The sequence below is a fragment of the Peromyscus californicus genome, unplaced genomic scaffold (assembly GCF_007827085.1).
Source record: "Peromyscus californicus insignis strain IS unplaced genomic scaffold, ASM782708v3 Scaffold_3__1_contigs__length_106647218, whole genome shotgun sequence".
Classification (NCBI taxonomy): domain Eukaryota; kingdom Metazoa; phylum Chordata; class Mammalia; order Rodentia; family Cricetidae; genus Peromyscus; species Peromyscus californicus.
Genome location: NW_026294551.1, coordinates 94,942,640 through 94,962,355, shown reverse-complemented (window position 1 = coordinate 94,962,355; position 19,716 = coordinate 94,942,640). Strand labels below are relative to the sequence as shown.

Genomic DNA, 19,716 nt, shown 5'->3' with positions numbered 1-19,716 from the left:
CTGAATGACCAATAGCTAGGCAGTAGATGGATAGGCGGGGCAGGGGAGGGGGGCAGAGAGAATAAGGAGGAGGAGGATCCTAGGCTGGTGAGAGAGGAGGTAAGAGAAGGTGGGAGAAAGAAGGGGAGACACCTGGGGCCAGGCCCCCACCAGCCAGCAAGCCAAGGAGTAGGATATACAGAATGCACCAAAGGTTAAAAGCCCCAAGGCAACATGTAGATGAGGAGAAACAGGTTAATTTAAGTTTGGACAAGCATAAGATAAGGCTGAGCATTCACAATTGGTAATAAGTCTCCATGTCATGATTTGGGAGCTGGTTGGTGGCCCAAAAGAAAAATCTTGCTACAAAAATCCTCCAGATTCCAGCAGAGACCATCCTGTAGACAAGGAACCAGGTGAGTGATGGAAGAAAAGTGCAGCTGCATCTTGGGAGCTGTCTCCCGACGGTCAGACTGCCCCTCTTGCCTGCACATCCTTGAAGCTGCAGTTCCATGGTTCCCATAGTATCAGAAACCAAACCACCAGGATACTCAGCCTGTCTATCTGCACTAACAAAAGCTCTGAATCCTTCTGACAGGCCTTCCTTTTGTGGAGCCAACAATGGAATCATCCTAACAGGAGTCTGGTCTCCTATGATTGGGATGGGGAAAAGGTCACATTACCCAATAAATATTCCACCCACCTCATAAATATTCATAACAATAATATTAAAAACTCTCACTGGCCTAGTCCATTAGGCTGCTTCCCACCTCGGGGTACCCAACTCTATCTTTTCAGAGTGGTTTGTTTGCTAGATTGGTCTTTTTTTTTTTTTTTAAGATTCATTTATTATGTACACAGTACTCTGCAGGCCAGAAGAGGGCACCAGTTCTCATTACAGACAGCTGTGAGCCACCATGTGGTTTCTGGGAATTGAACTCAGGACCCTGGAAGAACAGCCAGTGCTCTTAACCTCTGAGGCATCTCTCCAGCCCACTTTTTTTGTCTTACTAAACTAATCAAACGGTCGGTGCCTCTTGGCTGAACTCAGTCCGTCAAGAAAACAAGAATGGAGAGATCCCCATGACATCTGGGACATTCTCCCTTGGAAAGGAGTCTGAGGGAGACATAGATGGTTTCCAGTCATCAGCCTGGCCTTGTAGAGAACCCAAGAAGCCGTGGTCCCCAGGAGAGAAGGCAGCACTATGAGGAGACCAGTGCCTGGTCCTCAGGGCTCAGTGTGCCTCCCACCTCTGACTTACAAAAGTGCAGCTTCCTGGCCCCAACGCCAGAATGAGGATTCAGGCTGAGGGATGGGATCTGCATTCTTAAATCCCGGAGATGGTGCTGGCACATGTTTTAAGCCCAGGACTTAGGAGGCAGAGGCAGGCAGATCTACATAGTGAGTTCCAGGACAGCCAGGGCTACACAGAGAAACTCTGTCTTGAAAAAAATACCCATGAAATTATTCTGATGAGGAACATTCTAGAATCCATGATCTAGCTCCTGGATCAATGGGGAAGTTGTGCTGAAGGAAGCTGCCTCAGGTTTCTTCACTCCTCACCCTGTACAGTTGGGCACCTGGGGAGTGCTAAAAAGGCAAGGGCAGGGGCTGGAGCCTTGACTCAGTGGTTAACACTCATGCATTGTCATAGAGGATCTGAGTTCCACACTCACCATCCAGGCCGCACAACCACTCCAGGTCCAAGAGGATCCAGAACTGAGAGCCCCTCAGGCCCAGGCCCCCACAGGCCCAGGCCCCCTCAGACTCAGGCCCCCTCAGGCACGGGTCACCACAGGCACAGCCCTCACAGGCCCAGGCCCTCACAGACACAGGCCCCCACAGGCACAGGCCCCCACAGGCCCAGGCCCCCACAGACACAGGCCCTCACAGACTCAGGCCCCCACAGACACAGGCCCCCACAGGCCCAGGCCCCCACAGGCCCAGGCCCTCACAGACACAGGCCCCCACAGGCACAGGCCCCCACAGGCCCAGGCCCCCATAGGCCCAGGTCCTCACAGACACAGGCCCCCACAGGCCCAGGCCCTCACAGACACAGGCCCCCACAGGCCCAGGCCCTCACAGACACAGGTCCCCACAGGCACAACTGAAATTAGAAGAAGAGGGAAGAGGAGAAGGCTGCAGCAGCCAGAGCTGAGAGAGTCTGTCCACATCTTCCCAGCAGCACTGTGCAGATGGGAGCCAAGCTGTTCCAGAAGGAAGCAATGGTCACTTCAGTTGGTGACAGGGACAGGCATCATAGGATCCCTTCCCATTGAATTGAGTTATCCTGAATTCAGGGTGACACCTTCCCCCAGGTTGTGTTCAGGGATGAGGGTGACCTGAACTGAGATTCTCGGGGCCACAGGAGAAACCCCACCATGCCAACGCTGATGTCAACCAGGACTTGAAGCATACCCTCAGGGGAAGTAGTGATGCTTGGTCTCTGTCCCCACCCTGTGGCAGTGACTGTCAAAGGACATGGAGTACAACACAGTCAGAAGGCTCAGGAACACATTCAGCAGCCACAGGAGGCACTGGAGTTCAATGTCCTGGTCCTGTTTAACCATCTAGTCAGAGTACAGTCACTGTGCCCTGTCACCAGTAAGACCAATTGTGGAGAATCAGAGGAGAGACATTCCCAGGAAGTCAGTCAGCACAGCCGCAGGCAGCACAACCTGAGGCAGGCGTGGTGTGGCCTCTGTCTGAGGAGACACGGGATAGGGCCGAGCACTGAGTGTCCAATCCACAGTTCAGGTGGGTTCCTAGCACCAGTGGCAGCGGCAATGCGCCATTCTTGGCAGTGGAGAGAAAGGGTGAATACCGCCCCCTGTCGGTAACCTTGACTGTGGCCACAGCTCCTGTGCCCCAACAGGAAGCAGGCTGGGGGACCCCTGAGGTGTCCGCAGGCTTCTGCTAGGAATCCACCCAGCAACGTGAGCCTGAGTCCCGCCTTGGGAACAGACAGTGAGGTTCCGCTGCATCCCACGACCCCACGCCAGGTCCGGCTGCGGGAGACTCCCGCTCCCTTCGGTGTAGGGAGCTGACACCATGTTTCAGCAAGAAAAGACAGCTCCAGCCAGTGAGGGCAGGAGGGGCAGCACGAGGGTCACCAACAGCCGCCCTGAGGCTTGATTGAGCTCGCAGTGACAATCACAGGTTCCAGTTTTGGGTGTCGTTTTCGGGGAGTTGGGGATTTGAGGGTCAGAGTTGGGGGCAGGGCAGTCCAGCCACTTGGGCCCCATGGGCTGGGGAGAATCCGACTCAGATTTGACACTGCCCTTCGCAAAGCGCCAGAAATAGGTGCCCTTGAAAAAGTAGGTGTCACCTGTAGGGGAGGAGACACCTCAGAGCCATGGTCCAGACCTGCCCCAAAGCCACTGCTCTTTTTCAGACTCCCAGGACCAGCCCCTGCGTTTCCCCCTTCTTCCCCTCTCCCAGGGACCGCAGTTTGCAGACAAGGACTCCCAGGGCTCCCCACACCTGTGTTGCTGATGGTGACATCGTCTGGGGACGGGGGCGCCCCCTCCCAGAGACTCAGGGCGCGTGGGTAGCCAGGGTCCAGGCGCGCGGCCTCCTCGTCATAGCGCCAGTACTGCTGGCCTCGGATCAGGTACGTCTTGCCATTGAGAGGCCAGGAGAACACAGCATCCACTTCTTCTCCAGGGGGAAGCCCAAACTCGACCAGTGGCCGCGCTGCGCCCTCCAGCTGCCGGTCCTGGAACACCCAGAACTGGGGGCCTGGAAGGAGGCATGTTGGTAGTGGGGCAGCGGGGAGGCGCTTCTTGGACCTGCCCTATCCGGTACCCATGACCCCTACCCACCGCTGAAAAGGATGATTCGGCCATCCCGGGGACGGGCATAAGCAGCCTGGATGACCCTCACGTGGGCGGGCAGCCCCTCCCAAAAGCGGTGCAGCCGAGCTGGACGGGGCGACACCAGCTGTCCTGAGGGTTGGAGGCGCCAGAACCAGGGGCCTGCAGGGAAAGAAGGGAACAAGGCCTGGGGATGTGACAAAGTAAGAGCTCTTGTCCCTTTCCTGACCTCTCTCTATCCAACCCACCGAGTGGCTGGGCAGGGGGAGAATCCCTCTATATATCAAGCAGATCTATGACCATCATTTTATCAGGATTTGCCCAGGATGTCTCCCCCACACCACCCCACTTTTTTAACACCAAAAATTTCACCTCCACGGAAACTTGCAGCCTGGGTGGGTCACCTGGAGTGTGTAAGAAGCCAATTATGCAGATCCAAGGGTCATCCTAAGTAACTTACCTTTGAAAAAGAAGATCTCCCCTCGGATATTGGCTATAGCATCAAAATTGCCCTCACAGCGATCAGGCATAGGTGTGGAGGGTCTGGAATAATGGCGAGTGAACAAGAGGTAGGTTTCCCTGTTCCTTGATCTTGACTGGTCTGGTAAGATCACTTCCCATCTACATTTCCTGTGTGCTTGTGTGTGTATTGGTGCATGTGCAAGTGTGTTGTGTGTGTGTGTGTGTACTTGTGCATGTGCAAGTGTGTATGTGTGTATGTACTGGTGCATGTGCATATATGTATGTGTGTGTGTACTGGTGCATGTTCATGTGTGTATGTGTGCAGGCCATATCTTCACAGTGTATATCTTGAATGATTTTCACCTTGTGTTTTTTGGGTTTGTGTATGCTTTTTGAGACTGGGTCTGTCTGAGCAGCCTTCACTATTCTGGAACTTGCTGTGTAGACTAGGCAGGCCTTGAACTAACAGATATCTACCTGTCTCTGCCTCCTGAGAGTTGAGATTTAAGGCATGTACCACACCTGGCTACCACCTTTTTTTCTGAGACAAGCTCTCTTGCTGAACCCAGTGTTCATTGACTCAGCTACAATGTCTGGCTAATGAGCTTCAGGAACCTGCTTGTCTCTGCCTTCCTGAGTCATGGGATTACAGACCCACAACTCTGGCTCTCACAGGGCCTTTGCAAATCTGATTTCAGAACCTCATGCTTGAGTTGCCGTCCCTTTGCTTTTAAAGGGGCTGTCTCCCCGGCCCTTTTTTTATTATTATTATTTTTAACTTTTATTCATATGTGTGTATGTCATATGTGTGTATGTCACATGTGTGTGGATGTCTGATAGGTTCACAAGTTGTCCTCGAGAATGGGAGTTACAGGAGTTAGTGGATTGCTTGAAGTGGATTCTGGGAACCAAACCTGGGTCCTGAGAGAGCAGCAAGTGCTCTTAAATGCTGAACTACTATGGGATGTCTGTCTGTATGCTGTGAATATGTGTTGCTCTGATTGGTTGATAAATAAAGCTGTTTGGCCAATGGTGAGGCAGAATACGTTTAGGCGGTACATTCCAAGTGGAGAGAGAGGAAAATGATAGGAGAGGTAGAGGAGACACCAGCTACTGCCAAAGGAACAACAACATGCCAGTAGACCGGTAAGCCATGGAACACGAGGCAAAACATAAATAAAAATTATGTGTTAATTTAAGTGTAAGAGCTAGTCAATAATAAGCCTGAGCTAATGGCCAAGCAGTTATAATTAATATAAGCCTCTGTGTGTTTTCTTGGGACTAAGGGGCTGAGGGACAGAGCAGCTGGGTGGCACTGGGAAAACTTCAGACTACATTGAGTCATCTGTCTAGGACTTCCAGCCCCTTTCCATGGAGGACACCGTAGGTAGAGTTTTCCTGCCTGGCCCACAGTCAGGACAAATATCTCTCACCTGCCAGTCCCACAGCCGCTTAGACCCAACCAAGTAAACACAGAGACTTATATTGCTTACAAATTGTATGGTCGTGGCAGGCTTCTTGCTAACTGTTCTTATAGCTTAAATTAATCCATTTCCATAAATCTATACTTTTCCATGTGGCTCATGGCTTACCGGCATCTTCACATGTGGCTTGTCATGGCGGTGGCTGGCAGTGTCTCCCTCCTCCTTCCTGTTCTCTCTTTTCTCCTCTCTGTTAGTCCCGCCTATACTTCCTTCCTGGCCACTGGCCAATCAGTGTTTTATATATTGACCAATCAGAGTAATTTGACATACAGACCATCCCACAGCAGGACACTGAGCCAGGGAGCTGGTCACACAAATGGTCGGGGACTCACCTGTCAGGGCGCAAGGCGGGAGGTTTTGGAGGTGAAGCCAGGGGTTTCCTTGTGGGCTTGTCATACAGGGTATGGGTCACTTTCCTGTGGGGAGAGTCAGACAGATATGGGTTCCCTGACCTGCTGTATAGGTCATAAGGAGGCTACACCTGGGGTGGTTCTGGCGTCCCCCTTCCATACCATAGAGCTGCTGCAATCCATAATAAAAAAAAAATTCTGCCTCTAACCTGCAAGGTATCGGCACAGCTCAGACGCCATTACAGAACAGGCAACTTTTAAATTGGAAGGATGAGGAAGGTCATGCAGGAACTTTTCAACCCTTTGTGCTACCTGACATTCCAGTGAACTTGTGGGGACGAGATGTGTTAGATGGTATGGGAGCAGTGCTTACTACACAGCCTGTACAACAGATGCTGAAGAGTCAGGGCTACTGCCCAGGCAGAGGCTTAGGGAAAATGTTGCAAGGAGACCCACTCCCTGTGGCAGACAAAAACTGTGTCACTAGAGGTCCTGGGGATACTAGAGGATTAGGGTCTTTTCCACAGGGGTCACTGCACAGCATCCTTCAATAATACAACCAATAAAAATCACTTGGAAAAGTGATGACCCTGTATGGGTGGAGCAGTGGCCCCTTACCAAAGAAAAATTGGAGGCTGCAAACACATTAGTTAAGGAACAGTTAGATGCTGGACATATCATTCCTTCCACTTCACCTTGGAACTCACCTATATTTGTTATTAAATAGAAGTCAGGAAAATGGAGGCTATTACAGGATCTTAGAGCTGTAAATAAAACCATGCTTCTCATGGGAGCAACACAGCCTGGCTTGCCTGCCCCTGTGGCAATTCCTAAACATTGGCATTTAATTGTGGTTGACTTCAGGGATTGTTTCTGGAATGTTTTGGCAAACAGGTCCTATTCTATGGGTACATTCCCCAGCTTCTCCAGCAAAAACCATTACTCCTTATCCACAGGCTGTTGCTCAGATTATATTTAAGGGAATCAAGATCAGTGTTCAAACTTTTGGTAAGGAGCCAGATATTGTGGTGACCCCATACACCCAGTCTCAAATAGCATGGTTGCAAGCTAATGATAATGATTGGACCATATTGACATGCTCCATGCAGGGTTGGTTTGATACTCACTACCCCTCCAATGATGTGTGTCAATTTTTTAAATTGCATCCTGTTATATTTCCCAAGATAGTACTGATGACTCCTATTCCTCAGGCCCGTGTGGTGTTTACTGATGGCACTTCACGTGGTTTTGCTGTGGTGGTTTCTGGTAACATAGTGAAAAGAGTGAAAGTCCAGGGCACTTCTGTCCAGATGGCAGAGGTACAGGCACTGTTGCTTGCTTTACAGATGTTTTCTGATGAGAGTGTAAATATTTATACTGATAGTCAATATGTGGCACATGCCATTATGCCTTTGGAGACAGCAGCCTACATACCATCCATGTCTCCCATTCATGAATATTTATTGCAAGTGCAAGGACTTATATGGTCCCACTCACAGAACCTTTATGTGGGCCATATTAGAGCTCACACTCAATTGCCTGGACCTCTAAGTGAAGGTAATCAGAGGGTGACGCCATTACTTGTATGACTGTCACATTAGTTTGTTCTGCCTTTGATGAGGCTACTCAGTTGTATCAACGTTATCATCTCAATGCTGGATCTCTTCGTCATCATACAGGCATAACCCGGGAACAAGCCATCCAGATAGTTAAATCATGTCCTATTTGTGCTGAATTTTTACCTGTTCCTCACTTGGGAGTTATTCCCCAAGGACTTTTACCTAATCATGTGTGGCAGATGGACGTCACACACGTGCCTTCCTTTGGAAAATTACAATATGTCCATGTGTCTATTGATACATATTCTTCTCTAATTTTTGCTTCTGCCCATTCAGGGGAAAAGGTTAAGGATGTAAAGAATCATTGTCTTCATGCTTTTGCTTATATGGAAGTGTCAAAATGCATAAAGACTGATAATGGTCCCGCCTACAGCAGTACAGGATTTTCAAAATTCTGCCAAGACTTTTCTATTGTTAATAAGACTGGTATTCCTTGTAATCCTCAAGGACAGGCTATATTAGAACGCTGCCATCGTACCTTAAAAACATATATTGCTAAAGTAAAAAGGGGGGAGCTAGGGAGTCATCTCTCCTCTCCACATTCTATTCTTTCCCTTGTTTTATATATTTTAAATTTTTTATCGGTGGATTCTGCTGGAGTATCCACTGCAGATAGGCACTGGAGGGTTCTTGTTGCAAATCATCCTCTGGTGTGATGGAAGGATCTTTCTACTGGCACTTGGAGGGGACCCGATCCGGTGTTGGTTTGGCCCCGGGGATCTGTTTGTGTCTTTCTGCAGGACAATGAGGTTCCTCTTTGGGTTCCTGAGCGCTGTGTGTGCCCTGTGGCTACTGCTGAATCCCAACATGGCAGAGACCTATTGGGCCCTCGTGAAGAACTCTCCCCTTCTGATGCCAATAGGGATTGAGAGCCCAGTATGGCCAGCCTTGGCAAGCATTAACGTAAGCCTAGGAACTGTAGCCATGTGGTTGGATTCTTCAAAAGGTAATGTATGGTAACTTTTTTCAAAAATGTTGAGAATGTGTCACCCAGACACCTTGGAGATTAAGGATAACTCTGAAGGTCAATGACCTTCATTTGTTAACAGTAGCATGCCAGCTAAGCCTTTTCACATTTTGCAACCCTCTTCAAGCTGATGTAGTACCTACTTTTCAGGATTGGCTCTGTGCAAACATTTATTGGCCTCCTGAAATTCATCTAGCCTTTTTGAAGATACCTTAAAATTTGTGAGCCTGAATGTAGCCATTAATGAGACCATTAGTTCTGCTCCTTGTTTGCTGTTTTTGTTTTTGTTTTCTTTATGGTTCTTAGTTGTTCTTTTGCAGACCTGCCAGCTTAAGTCATGCTGGGATCAAGAAAAATGGTCCTTGGTGGTTCGTGTTCCTGGAGCTGCATCCATGCCAGTGGACCATGGCAGTTAGACACAAATGATGCTCACATGCTCCAGAAGAGGATCTGACATCGCTGTTGCCATTGTTGCTGTTATAGCAGTGGTGGCCACTGCTGCTATTGCTTCTGGGATTGTTATTTCATAATTGGTTACTACAGCTAGCACAATGGAGACCCTTGCAGCAAATGTAGCTACCACAGTTAGTTAATCTTTTATTTTATTGGGCATGATAAATTTAATTCTACATTTATACATTTGATTTGGCTTTGTAAGTTGTAAAATTTAAAACTCAAGTTCCATTTGCTTTTGGGATACCACCTTACAAGGACTCCAATTTGCAGTAAAGCTCGTTTAAGAAGGGAATGGCTCAATTGCCTTTAGCCTCCTGGCTATGGGTGGGTTAGGACTTCTGTTGGTCTGTTCTGTGTCGCACAGATTGCAAGCCCAGCATCACTTTGAGATCTTTGGCAGCAGTCACTCTTCAGCTCACGTGGTTGAGTCTGTATGATAATGAGTATTCAGAGACGGGTAATGCTTGGGGGGCGGTCATCAACCTAAGACAGAGCACTTGTGTGGCCTGGGCAGGTGTCTCTATGACGGGTAAGGTGACCTGCTGACGTCCCAGGCAACCTAAGTCAGAAGCTCATTTTTTAGTAAAAAGGGGGGACCTGTGGGCCCTGGCCCCCCACTGTGAGTGACAGCCGCCTTGCTTGCTGACCTTGACCAGATGTCCTCCCTATTCAGATTCCCTGCTGGTTTCCTTCTCACCTAACGGTCAATGGGAGGTTCTTTGTTCCTATATCCTGCATTTGGTGTAAACATCTTAGATGCAAGAATGTAGAACATTCGGTAGCGAACTTCTGCCCTCCGGGGATCCGCCATGGTGCTGTAAGCCTGTATTTAAGGTTTCCTCCCTCTTTCAATAAACGGCATTCGGCATTCAGCCGTGGCAAATGACTCGCTGTCTCTTGTCTCTTATTTTTTAATCCACAGCCCCTCGCTCAGACATGGTGAACAGGTGACGGTAGCACGGGCGTTACCGCAACACCCAAAACTTCCTCAGTACTGAGTAAGTGGCTCAGTGTCCAAAAGGAAAGGAATGGGTTGCCCCAATGCTGTAATGGCTACCCTGGGTTCCCTGTAAGAGATAGTACCTTTGATCCTTGCCCATGGCCAAGCCTAGGAGATTGACTGGAGCGTGGACTTTGTTTGATGTCCCCATGCCATGAGGTGCACAGGGGCTGTCAGCTGACCAGTGTCGCTCTTGGTGGCACTTTGGACAAGGCCCAGTTGGTGGCTCACATGGAGCAAGGCACGCACAAGCACAGTGGCCTTTTCTACCACAATTAAAACAGGGACCTGGAAGCCTTCAGGCAGCTGGTTGGATAGAATGTACAAGCATTTGACAGTTCTATTTATGGGCTTTCTCATCGCTCCCATGCTACACCTTAAATGCCACAGCTAAGACCTCTGCCTGTGGGAGGGACACCCCTCTCCAAATGCTTCAGTTTAGCTTTGATATCAGAGAAGCTCTGGGAGATATGAGCTGGATTTTATTCATTATCTTGAATTATATTCTTTTTTTTTTTTTTTTTTTTTCGGTTTTTCGAGACAGGGTTTCTCTGTGTAGCTTTGCGCCTTTCCTGGAACTCACTTGGTAGCCCAGGCTGGCCTCGAACTCACAGAGATCAGCCTGGCTCTGCCTCCCGAGTGCTGGGATTAAAGGCGTGCGCCACCACCGCCCGGCTTGAATTATATTCTTTAGCTTTTGATAGTTTACTGGTTTGAGGGCAGCCTTAGGAAGACTCACCAGGAGGCAGGTTGTAAACAGATCTCTAGCTGGAGAACCATTTGGGTTATTATAATCCCAATGTGGGTCCTGATCAGGAACCGCCTCAGCCACAGGTGGATGGGCAGCATTGGTTCGATGAAACTCTTTTGCATGTATCCTAGCCTGCTCCCCGACCCTTCTGCTTCCCATGGCAGCTAGAGTGACAGGAGGAGTGCAGGTGGGAGCCAGAGTTGGGCAGTTGGAAGGACCTGTAGAGGAGGAGGAAGCTAGAGGGGGAGCCAAAGGGGACAGGTGCCCTGGGAACAGGAGCGGGAGGTCAGATAAGCGGAGGTTCTTTGGAGTCAGAGATTCCTCAGGTTCAGGTTGCAAGTGAGCTGGAGAGAAAGAATCAGAAAGGGAGGATTCAGAGCTTAGGTAAAAAGCTTGGGGATAAGATAAGTCTTTTCATTTGCCCATTCGCTGGCAGAACTTAGATAATTCCCATGAAATATCGGGGTCCAAGAAGCCATTAGGTGGCCATATTTATTATTATCTAAGGGATATTTAAGGCATTTCTCAGAGGAGTGAGACTAAAAGGAGGGAGCCTTATGTCCCATGACTGTAGCGGAAAGAGAAAAATTAAAAACTAAAAAAACAAACGTGATCCAGAACCACAATCTCAGGCTTCCCTGAGATCAAGGAAGGATCTGTAATTAATTGGCACATGTTACCCAACACTTTGTCAAGAGAAGGGTAAGGGCCAGGGCGTATGTAGCATGAGGACCCCCTGGGGGTCCGACAGCAAGAACGATATCTCAGACTATAGCCATGGGAAATAGCTAGAGATTGAAAAGCGAAATCTCACCAATCAGAGCAGGCGGTGTTTGTGCAAAGCGGAAGGGCGGCCGGGCAAATGAAAAAGCGGGCAGTCGTACATCAAACAAACCTCAGTACAGGGTCCCGGATGCAGAGCGCTGGGAGGGCCTGCTTTGTCTTAGCACCAATGTTAGTTTTATGGGGCAGCAAAATGTTATTCGTCAAGCGGCGCTGTTTACCATGCAAGAAAAGCCACACGGTCTGACAAAACCCACTGTAAACGTTTATTAAGGAATGATGTGCTGAGGCCTATGGAAAGGGTGGTACAAAGAGAGAGAGGAAAAAGAAGAAGGGGGGGGGGGGAGTCTGTAACCTGCTTTTTCTGGATTCCTCCACACATGCGTATCCTCTCCACACAGAGCTACACCACGCATGCACCATAGATTTCATGATCAGGCTGTGCACAAATTATGTGACCATGCAGTGCACGGATTATGTAGGACCTAAGGCCCAAGGGTGACCAAGCCTCCTGCCTGCCTAATGGAAGGACATGGGCAGCCATGCAGCAACACTGAGGGACTTAAAATACCCTATCCATAAGGTGAAATGAGGACAGGAAAAGCGCCTGTTTAGCAGGCATAAGGCCCCGGACTCGGCTCTCAGAACTGTCAAGAAACAAACAAACCCGGCAGGAACAGAAAAGCGGTTCATGCCTGTAATCCCCACACCAGGGATGCAGGAGGATCCCTAGTGTGAGGCCAGCCTGCGCTGCATAACCAGACCCCATCTAAAGTCTGGCATAGCAACCCAGGCCTTTAATCCCAGCACTCAGAAGGCAGAGGAAGGGTTCAAGACCAGCCTGGTCTACATGGAGAATTCAGGACAGCCAGGGCCAGAAAAAAAAAAGAGAAAAACAGACAAACAAACAAAAACACTCTGCCTCAATAACACAAATTTGTATTGAATTTAAGAAAAACATCCTGACTAAAAAAGAGCCAAGGGACCTTGGAGAGAGAGCTCAGCAGTTAAGAGCACTGGTTGCTCTTTCAGAGGACCCAGGTTCAATTCCCAGCACCCACCCGGTGCTAACAACTGTCTCTAATTCCAGTCCCAGGGAATAGAAGCCCTCTTCTGGCCTCCAAGGGCACTGTGTGCATGAAGTGCACAGACATACATGCAGGCAAAACTGCAGGCATATAAAAAGTAAAATAAATTTTATGTTTTTGGTTTTTTTGTGGTTTTTCGAGACAGGGTTTCTCTGTAGCTTTGGAGTCTGTCCTGGACTAGCTCTGTAGCCCAGGCTGGCCTTGAACTCACAAAGATCCACCTGCCTCTGCCTCCCGAGTGCTGGGATTAAAGGCGTGCGCCACCACGGCCCAGCGTAAAATAAATTTTAAAAGTCAATAGAGGCCAGGGAGCTCACACACACAGCACTCTGAGAGTGGAGGTAGGGGCATCAGGAGTTCGGGGCCTGTCTCTGCTACACAGGGAGTTTGAGCCTATCTGGTTCCTGTCTTTACAAACCACAACAAAATGAAAGATTAGGAGACAGGCCTGTTAGGCAGAGGCCAGGAAGGAGGTGCTTGGCCCGGCAGCCAGTGTCAGGAGTTGGGTTTTTTGTTGTGTTTCCCCTTGAATTTAGATTTCATTATCTTACTATATTTACACAATGAAATAGTTCAGAAGGGGCAGTTCAATGTGACTTCATTTCAACAGAGGTCTCTGTGTACATATTCCCAGGAAGTCACCTCCAAATGAGGAATGATCCTTGCTGGCTACAACTGCTTTTGTGCCTTTATTTAGTTATGTACTTTGAGACAGGGACTCTCTACATAGCCCTGGCTGTTCTGGAACTCACTCTGTAGACCAGGTTAGCCTTGAACTCACAGAGATCCTCCTGCCTCTGCTTCCTGATTAAAGGCGTATGTCACCACCCCCAGATGCTAGTGCCTTTATATTTGGGGGAAGAATCTTGCCTCCAGCTTTCACAATAACTGATACATCTCTCCACACTCTCCCTAGAGCCGGACCCCATGGCTACTGCTGGTGCTCACCACAGTTGCTGCAAGCTGCCAGAATGTAGTATAGTGATTCAGCTATAAATAATAAAACTAAATCTAGAAAGTCAGGCAGTCTTTCTAGAGGGATGCCATACATCAGGGAATATTTGGTGTTATTCAGCTTTTAATATATCAGCTGTTTCTTGCTATGAATTTCTGGTGCTCATAATTTCCTCAAGAACAGTGTGTATGAACATATAGGCTCAAAGTACTTGGATAAGGTCGAGTAGACAAGGTTTTCTGCCTCCAGACTCCCTGCTCCCTTTTTTTTTTTTTTAGGATTTATTATGTATACACTGCTCTGCCTGCAGGCCAGAAGAGAGTGCCAGATCTCATTACAGATGGTTGTGAGCCACCATGTGGTTGCTGGGAATTGAACTCAGGACCTCTGGAAGAGCAACCAGTGCTCTTAACTGCTGAGCCATCTCTCCAGCCCCCTGCTCCCTTTTTAACATTTGACTTGGGTATCTGCCTTTTGCAAATATCTCCTTTAGCTACACCCAAAGATAGGGCCAGCTCCAAACAAAGCATCCAAGGACAAACAACAACAGAGTAGCTGGCCAGTCCACCTGCTAGGCCCCTGAAGCCCCTGAATTAAGGTGAAACATCCTTTTGGAGACAGCCTGGCTCTTAGGCCAAGCACCTGGCTCCTAGGTTCATAGCTTTGCTTCTTGTTTAAATCAAGTTCAGACCATACCTTTCCTTCAGGCCTAGTGGCATGCCAGAGCTTTTGACTCAGAACAAAAGGTTTTTTGCATAACCAGGTACAGTGAAGGCAGTGGTGGTGGTGGGGTGCTCCTGGTCCTGGCAAGGTCGCATGGGCAAGAAGAAGAGAACAAGGCAGAGTTTCTGTAGATGGTAGAGTAGTATGGCTCAGTCCGAGGAGAGAGGAACAATGAAATGACGGGAGCCATAAGCCTAAGTGACCCTTGACACACATGCCGCCATATTTGGGCTTCTCTCCTCTTTTCTTAGATCTAGGCCTTGCTTAAGTCTCCATAGCACCAGAACCTCTTCCCACAGATACCAGAACCTCTTCTCAGAAATCAGGTGACCACGCTGCAGTTAAGCAATTAGGCAGTTAGACAAGGGTAGATAGATAACCCCCAGAGCAACATTCCCTGCTGGCCGAACAGCCCATAATGAAGGCCCTTCCTGCTTGCAACCCCCTTTGCCTAACTATATATGCCTTGAGAGAAAAATGAAATTTTGGAGTTTGATCAGACGTCCTGTCCTGCTCTCAATCTTTGTGTCTCTTGTCCCTCCCATTCGCCGACTCTCCCTTTAGGTCCCCGTTGAAGATCTCTCTGGCTGGGGCAGGGAAAAGCTTTTGCAGATTGTAGGTGGATTTGATTGAGGTCATATGAGGAGGAGAGGAAGGAGAGATGGAGGGCAGAGGAACGGAGGACGAGGATGAGGTCTAGAGCATAAGAGCTTAGTTATGACTAGGGCTATGAGAGGACAGGAAGAGAAGGGACAGAGAGGAACTGAGTGTCAGAATGGAACTAAAGGTGTGTAGACAGAACTTTGTCTGAGAGAAATAAAGTGGATAGTCAAAAGAGCCCAGTGTACTTATTCTTTTCAGGCAGATTACCCCATCACCGACTGTAGCATCTTCCCCAGGACTCTGGGAGGAAGCTTCTCAGGGCAAATTCCAATACACACTTTTCCTTGAGATTTTTCTAGAAGCATGTTGTCAATTTCTATTGCAGTTTCAGCTACACTGCTCTATTTTGTTGTTGTTGTTGTTTTTGTTTTGTTTTGTTTTTCCAGACAGGGTTTCTCTATGCAGCTTTTGCAGTATATCCTGGATCTTGCTCTGTAGACCAGGCTGGCCTCAAACTCACAGAGATCTGCCTGCTTCTGCCTCCCAAGTGCTAGCATTAAAGGCATGCACAACCACCGCCAAGCTGATTTCTGCACTTATATTTGGGGAAGAACCTTGCCTCCAGCTTTCACACTAACAGGTGCATCTCTCCACACTCTCCCTAGACCCTGATCCCACAGATACTGCTGGTGCTCACACTTTCCCTTGAGAATTTTCTGGAAGCATGCTGTCACTTTCTATTGCAGTTTTAGCTACACTGCTCTTGACCAATACTCTGACGAACACTGGAAGGCAGTCTCGGTGCTTGTCCTGCTGTGACAGTGGCCGCTGCCCTGGGTCCCTGTTCTTTCATAATCACTGTGAGGAGAGGACATCTTCGCTTTAGGAAGCTATGGTGAGCCTTTCAGGAAGGGATGATTTCATCTCCACCAATAAAGTTACTGGTGTACCCTGTGAACCTGACATTATCCTCTACAAGCTGAGAGAGAAGCCAGGAACAGCCCTTTCCATCTGGACACTCACAGGAACCTGTATTATCCACACCTTCATTTCAGACTGTGCCTGTAGACTGCCAGGTCACCACAGGCAATGCCCGTTAATAGTCTGGTGTTAGATTAGTCCATCTGCCTACGGGAACCATACAGAAGGCCATATAATGCCTGAGCAGATATGGGAGAATCTTGGGTCCAAGACTGGGGCATGAAGAAGACCTGGTCACATGAGGCCAATCAGTGGAAGAGGTGGAGGTCTGCCCAACTCTCAAAAGGAGCCTCAGAATTCAGGTCATGGCAGAAGAGGGACTGGAGAACTTGCTTAGCTGAGTAGAGAGCCCAGGCTGCCTTCAGTCCTCTTGAGGGCCATTCTGTCCCCTGGCAGAGTAGCATTACTGTGACTACTGATCCCACCTCTGTGGTATTTGAATGTGATTGGCCCCATAAGCCCATAGAAGTGGCAGTATTAGGAAGTGTGGCTTTGTTGGAGTAGGTATGGCCTTGCTGGAGGAAGTGTGTCACTGTGGGGGCGGGCTTTGAGGGCTCTTTTGCCCAAGCTTCCCTCAGTGTGACACTCAGACCACTTCCTGTTGCCTGCAAGATGTACGACTCTCAACTACTTTGCCAGGACCATGTCTGCCTGCAAGTCGCCATGCTCCCCGCCATGATGACAATGGACTGAACCTCTGAGCTGTAAGGGAGCCAGCCCTAATTAAATACTTTTCTTCATAAGAGTAGCTGTGGTCATGGTGTCCCTTCACAGCAATAGAAACTGTAACTAAGACAGCCTCCCAGACCCCTGGCCCCAAAGGCCCAGTCCAGTGCCTGACAGGTTCTGCCTCCTCCATCCAGGAGCTGCAGCAAGAGCTTGTCAGTGTTCTAGAAGGGTGCAGTGCCCTGCACACCCTGGTCAGGCTTCCCTTCTGACCCCACACCCGGCTGTGGGCCTCACACAAACCTGCAGTTCCCACCTTTCCTCCAAGTCAGGACTTTGCTTGTTTCTTTTCAGTGTGGGGTCAGCCAGGATATGGCATTCACTAAAGAAAGCAGTCTGTTGGGAGCAACACCCCATCTAAGCCCTCTGCTCTGAAGAGGGGTGAGCAGCCCTGCTCTGACTGTTTGTTCCTGACTCTTTCTCTTTCACTTTCCCTTCCCCTGCTCTCCTCTGAAAGAGGCTCTCACCCAGGGAAACCCCACCCTTCCTTCCTCCTGTGAGACCAGAACAGCCCGGACCTTCCTCCTAGGCAGACATCAGCTAGCCTTTGAGCTGGGAAGACAAGAAGAAGAAGGTGACAATCTTAGATCAGAACCTGGGACAAGGTCAGCAGCAGATGTCCTGCTAGAGGGAGCTGGGCCTCCATTCCTGAGGCCCATGACTCTCTGTAATAGTGTCCAGGAAGGTATCTAATGCATGTTTTTCCCTCCTCTCTTTCTTCTGGATAGGCTTCGGCCCTGAACCTTGACGTGCTATGGACGTCCAGAAGGTGAGTGAGAGAAGGTAATGGGCTGTGTCCTGGAAGCTGTCTCCATCATTCTCCTTGAGACTTGGATGGGGAGGAGTTTCTGGGAGCCAAGTTTATGGACAAAACCCACTTTTTAGTCAGGAGACAAATGCAGTCTCTCCAATGTCCCTGGTCACCTAGGTGACTGTTCTGCTGTCACTGTCCTGTCCTAACTGATGGAGACCAGCTTTGGGAGCTGTTCAGGTCCCAGAAAGGATGTGTGGAGTGGGCTGGGGGGAGAGGAGGATCTGAGGGAGAATCGTGATGGCTGCCTTCGAGCTTATTGAAAAAAAGAGCACACCTTTTATACTGTGTAACGCAAAGAATATTAGGTCCAGCCAATATTGTTTGCTCCCAGGGTCTGCGGAAGAGTCTAACAACCAGCTGAGGATTCTAATCTGAGGGATATCAAATAAATCTAAGCACACTGAGTTCTTTAGTCCATTCACTTTATTCTTCTCAGTCAATTCTATCTGCAGTTTCTTTTCTGCTCTCTTACTTAGCTCCTCTCAGTCCCTCCTGCTGTCAGTCCCTTCTGCTGTTCTCTCATCATTCTACCTAGTTCTTTCCATCTCCGTCCTCATCTGTGTTCTTCTCCATTCATCCTCTCTGTGCTCTCAGAGAACCAGTATATGGACCCACACAGTAATTCTTTGGTAAAGCCATGTGAGGCTTGAAGTTTTCAGGGTCTCAGAGAGAGGTGATAAGGACCCATACATAAAGCAATAAATGTCAGCTTCCAATTACAACCCAAGGGGAATGACTAAAGGGAAGTTCTCTGGTAGGGTCAACTAAAGGCTACGATCAATTAGGGAATTTATGTGCTCAAACTATCATCTAGAAATGCCTAGGTAGAAATGTTAGGGGTCAACAAAAAAGTAAACTGTCTTTGGCGCCGCTTTTCCGGCTCGTCCCGGCTGCAGCTGCTTTCTGATAGGGAGGGGGACATATGCTAGGTGCTAAGTAACCTATGTCGGAGTGTGTAGTATTCGGTTAGTAAAAGCACTTTCACTCAGAGTAATTGCTGAGGAGAAAATCTAGGAATAGCACCTGGCTGAGGAGGAATAAAACTTAATTTGCACAAGAAAGAAGCTTGGTACCTATCGCCAGCCTGGCCTGGAGGCAATCTCCTTGGATCAGTGGGAAGTAACTGCCTTAACTCAGTATCTAGCAAATGGCTAAAACTTCATCCCATGAATGTGAGCAGTAAGTCTCTTAAGTTAGGGTCTTGTATAAATAACCTGGGGTGAAGGTAAGGAGTTGAGGATTTAATTGTTAATGGCTCTTTTCTCTATCTGTGGGTGAGATGAGCTAATGTTTATTTCTCTACATTTGTCCTTGGAAAAGGGTGTCTTTGCTGAAATACTTTTGTCTGGAGAATGGCCCTGGACAGATATTTGTTAATGAAAAATAAACACAGCTGGGGACAGTTGTCCAATTATCCCAAATGTATAGGGAAACTTGTACCCAAGATTGAGACACAATCGTGAGATTATATGTACAACAACATGGAGATGCACGGTAAATGGGGAGAATAATAGCTGTTATTGCACAAGAAGTTTACAAGAGACAGCCAGTTCATTCAAAAGGCAGGAATTCCATAACGCCTTGCGTGATGGTTTCCTCTAACAGAACCCTTAGTTCTGACAGGTTGGCCTTCTGAACTCTAGCTGTCACTGCTGTGTACTCCCATGGATTTTTGCTACCAGCGGCTCTCAATATCTCTCCTTTTTTTGTTTAATTAAAAAAAAAGCCGGGCGGTGGTGGCGCACGCCTTTAATCCCAGCACTCGGGAGGCAGAGCCAGGCGGATCTCTGTGAGTTCAAGGCCAGCCTGGGCTACAGAGTGAGTTCCAGGAAAGGCACAAAGCTACACAGAGAAACCCTGTCTCGAAAAAAACCTAAAAAAAAAAAATAAATAAAAAATAAAATAAAAAAAAGAAAGAAAAAAGAATGTGTAATTCTCTCTAGGGCAGTGAGTAATGTGGATAAATTAAAAGTTTGGGGATGTCTGAAAAATTTGATAAATAATGATTTTGAAATTAATAATCAGTAATTAATATTTATATTTAATCAATATTTGTATCAATGCTATATTTACAACTAATAAAATGTATTTATAATTAATATTTAATATTCATAATAACTAATCTGTATTTATGATTAGTGATTAATCAATAATCTATA

At 48.2% G+C, this 19,716-nt stretch overlaps 1 protein-coding gene across 1 annotated transcript in view; it reads right to left on the bottom strand.

Annotated features, from left to right (window-relative positions):
* Positions 1-1,898: 1,898 nt before the first annotated feature.
* The window catches only part of Mmp25 (matrix metallopeptidase 25), a 42,261-nt gene continuing 24,443 nt past the window's right edge, over positions 1,899-19,716 (bottom strand). The window contains 6 exon segments of the mRNA XM_052758268.1: positions 1,899-3,308; positions 3,464-3,721; positions 3,805-3,957; positions 4,256-4,338; positions 6,074-6,216; positions 12,239-12,314. Coding sequence (XP_052614228.1) covers positions 3,037-3,308; positions 3,464-3,721; positions 3,805-3,957; positions 4,256-4,338; positions 6,074-6,216; positions 12,239-12,314 — 985 coding nt within the window. The 3' untranslated portion in view covers positions 1,899-3,036.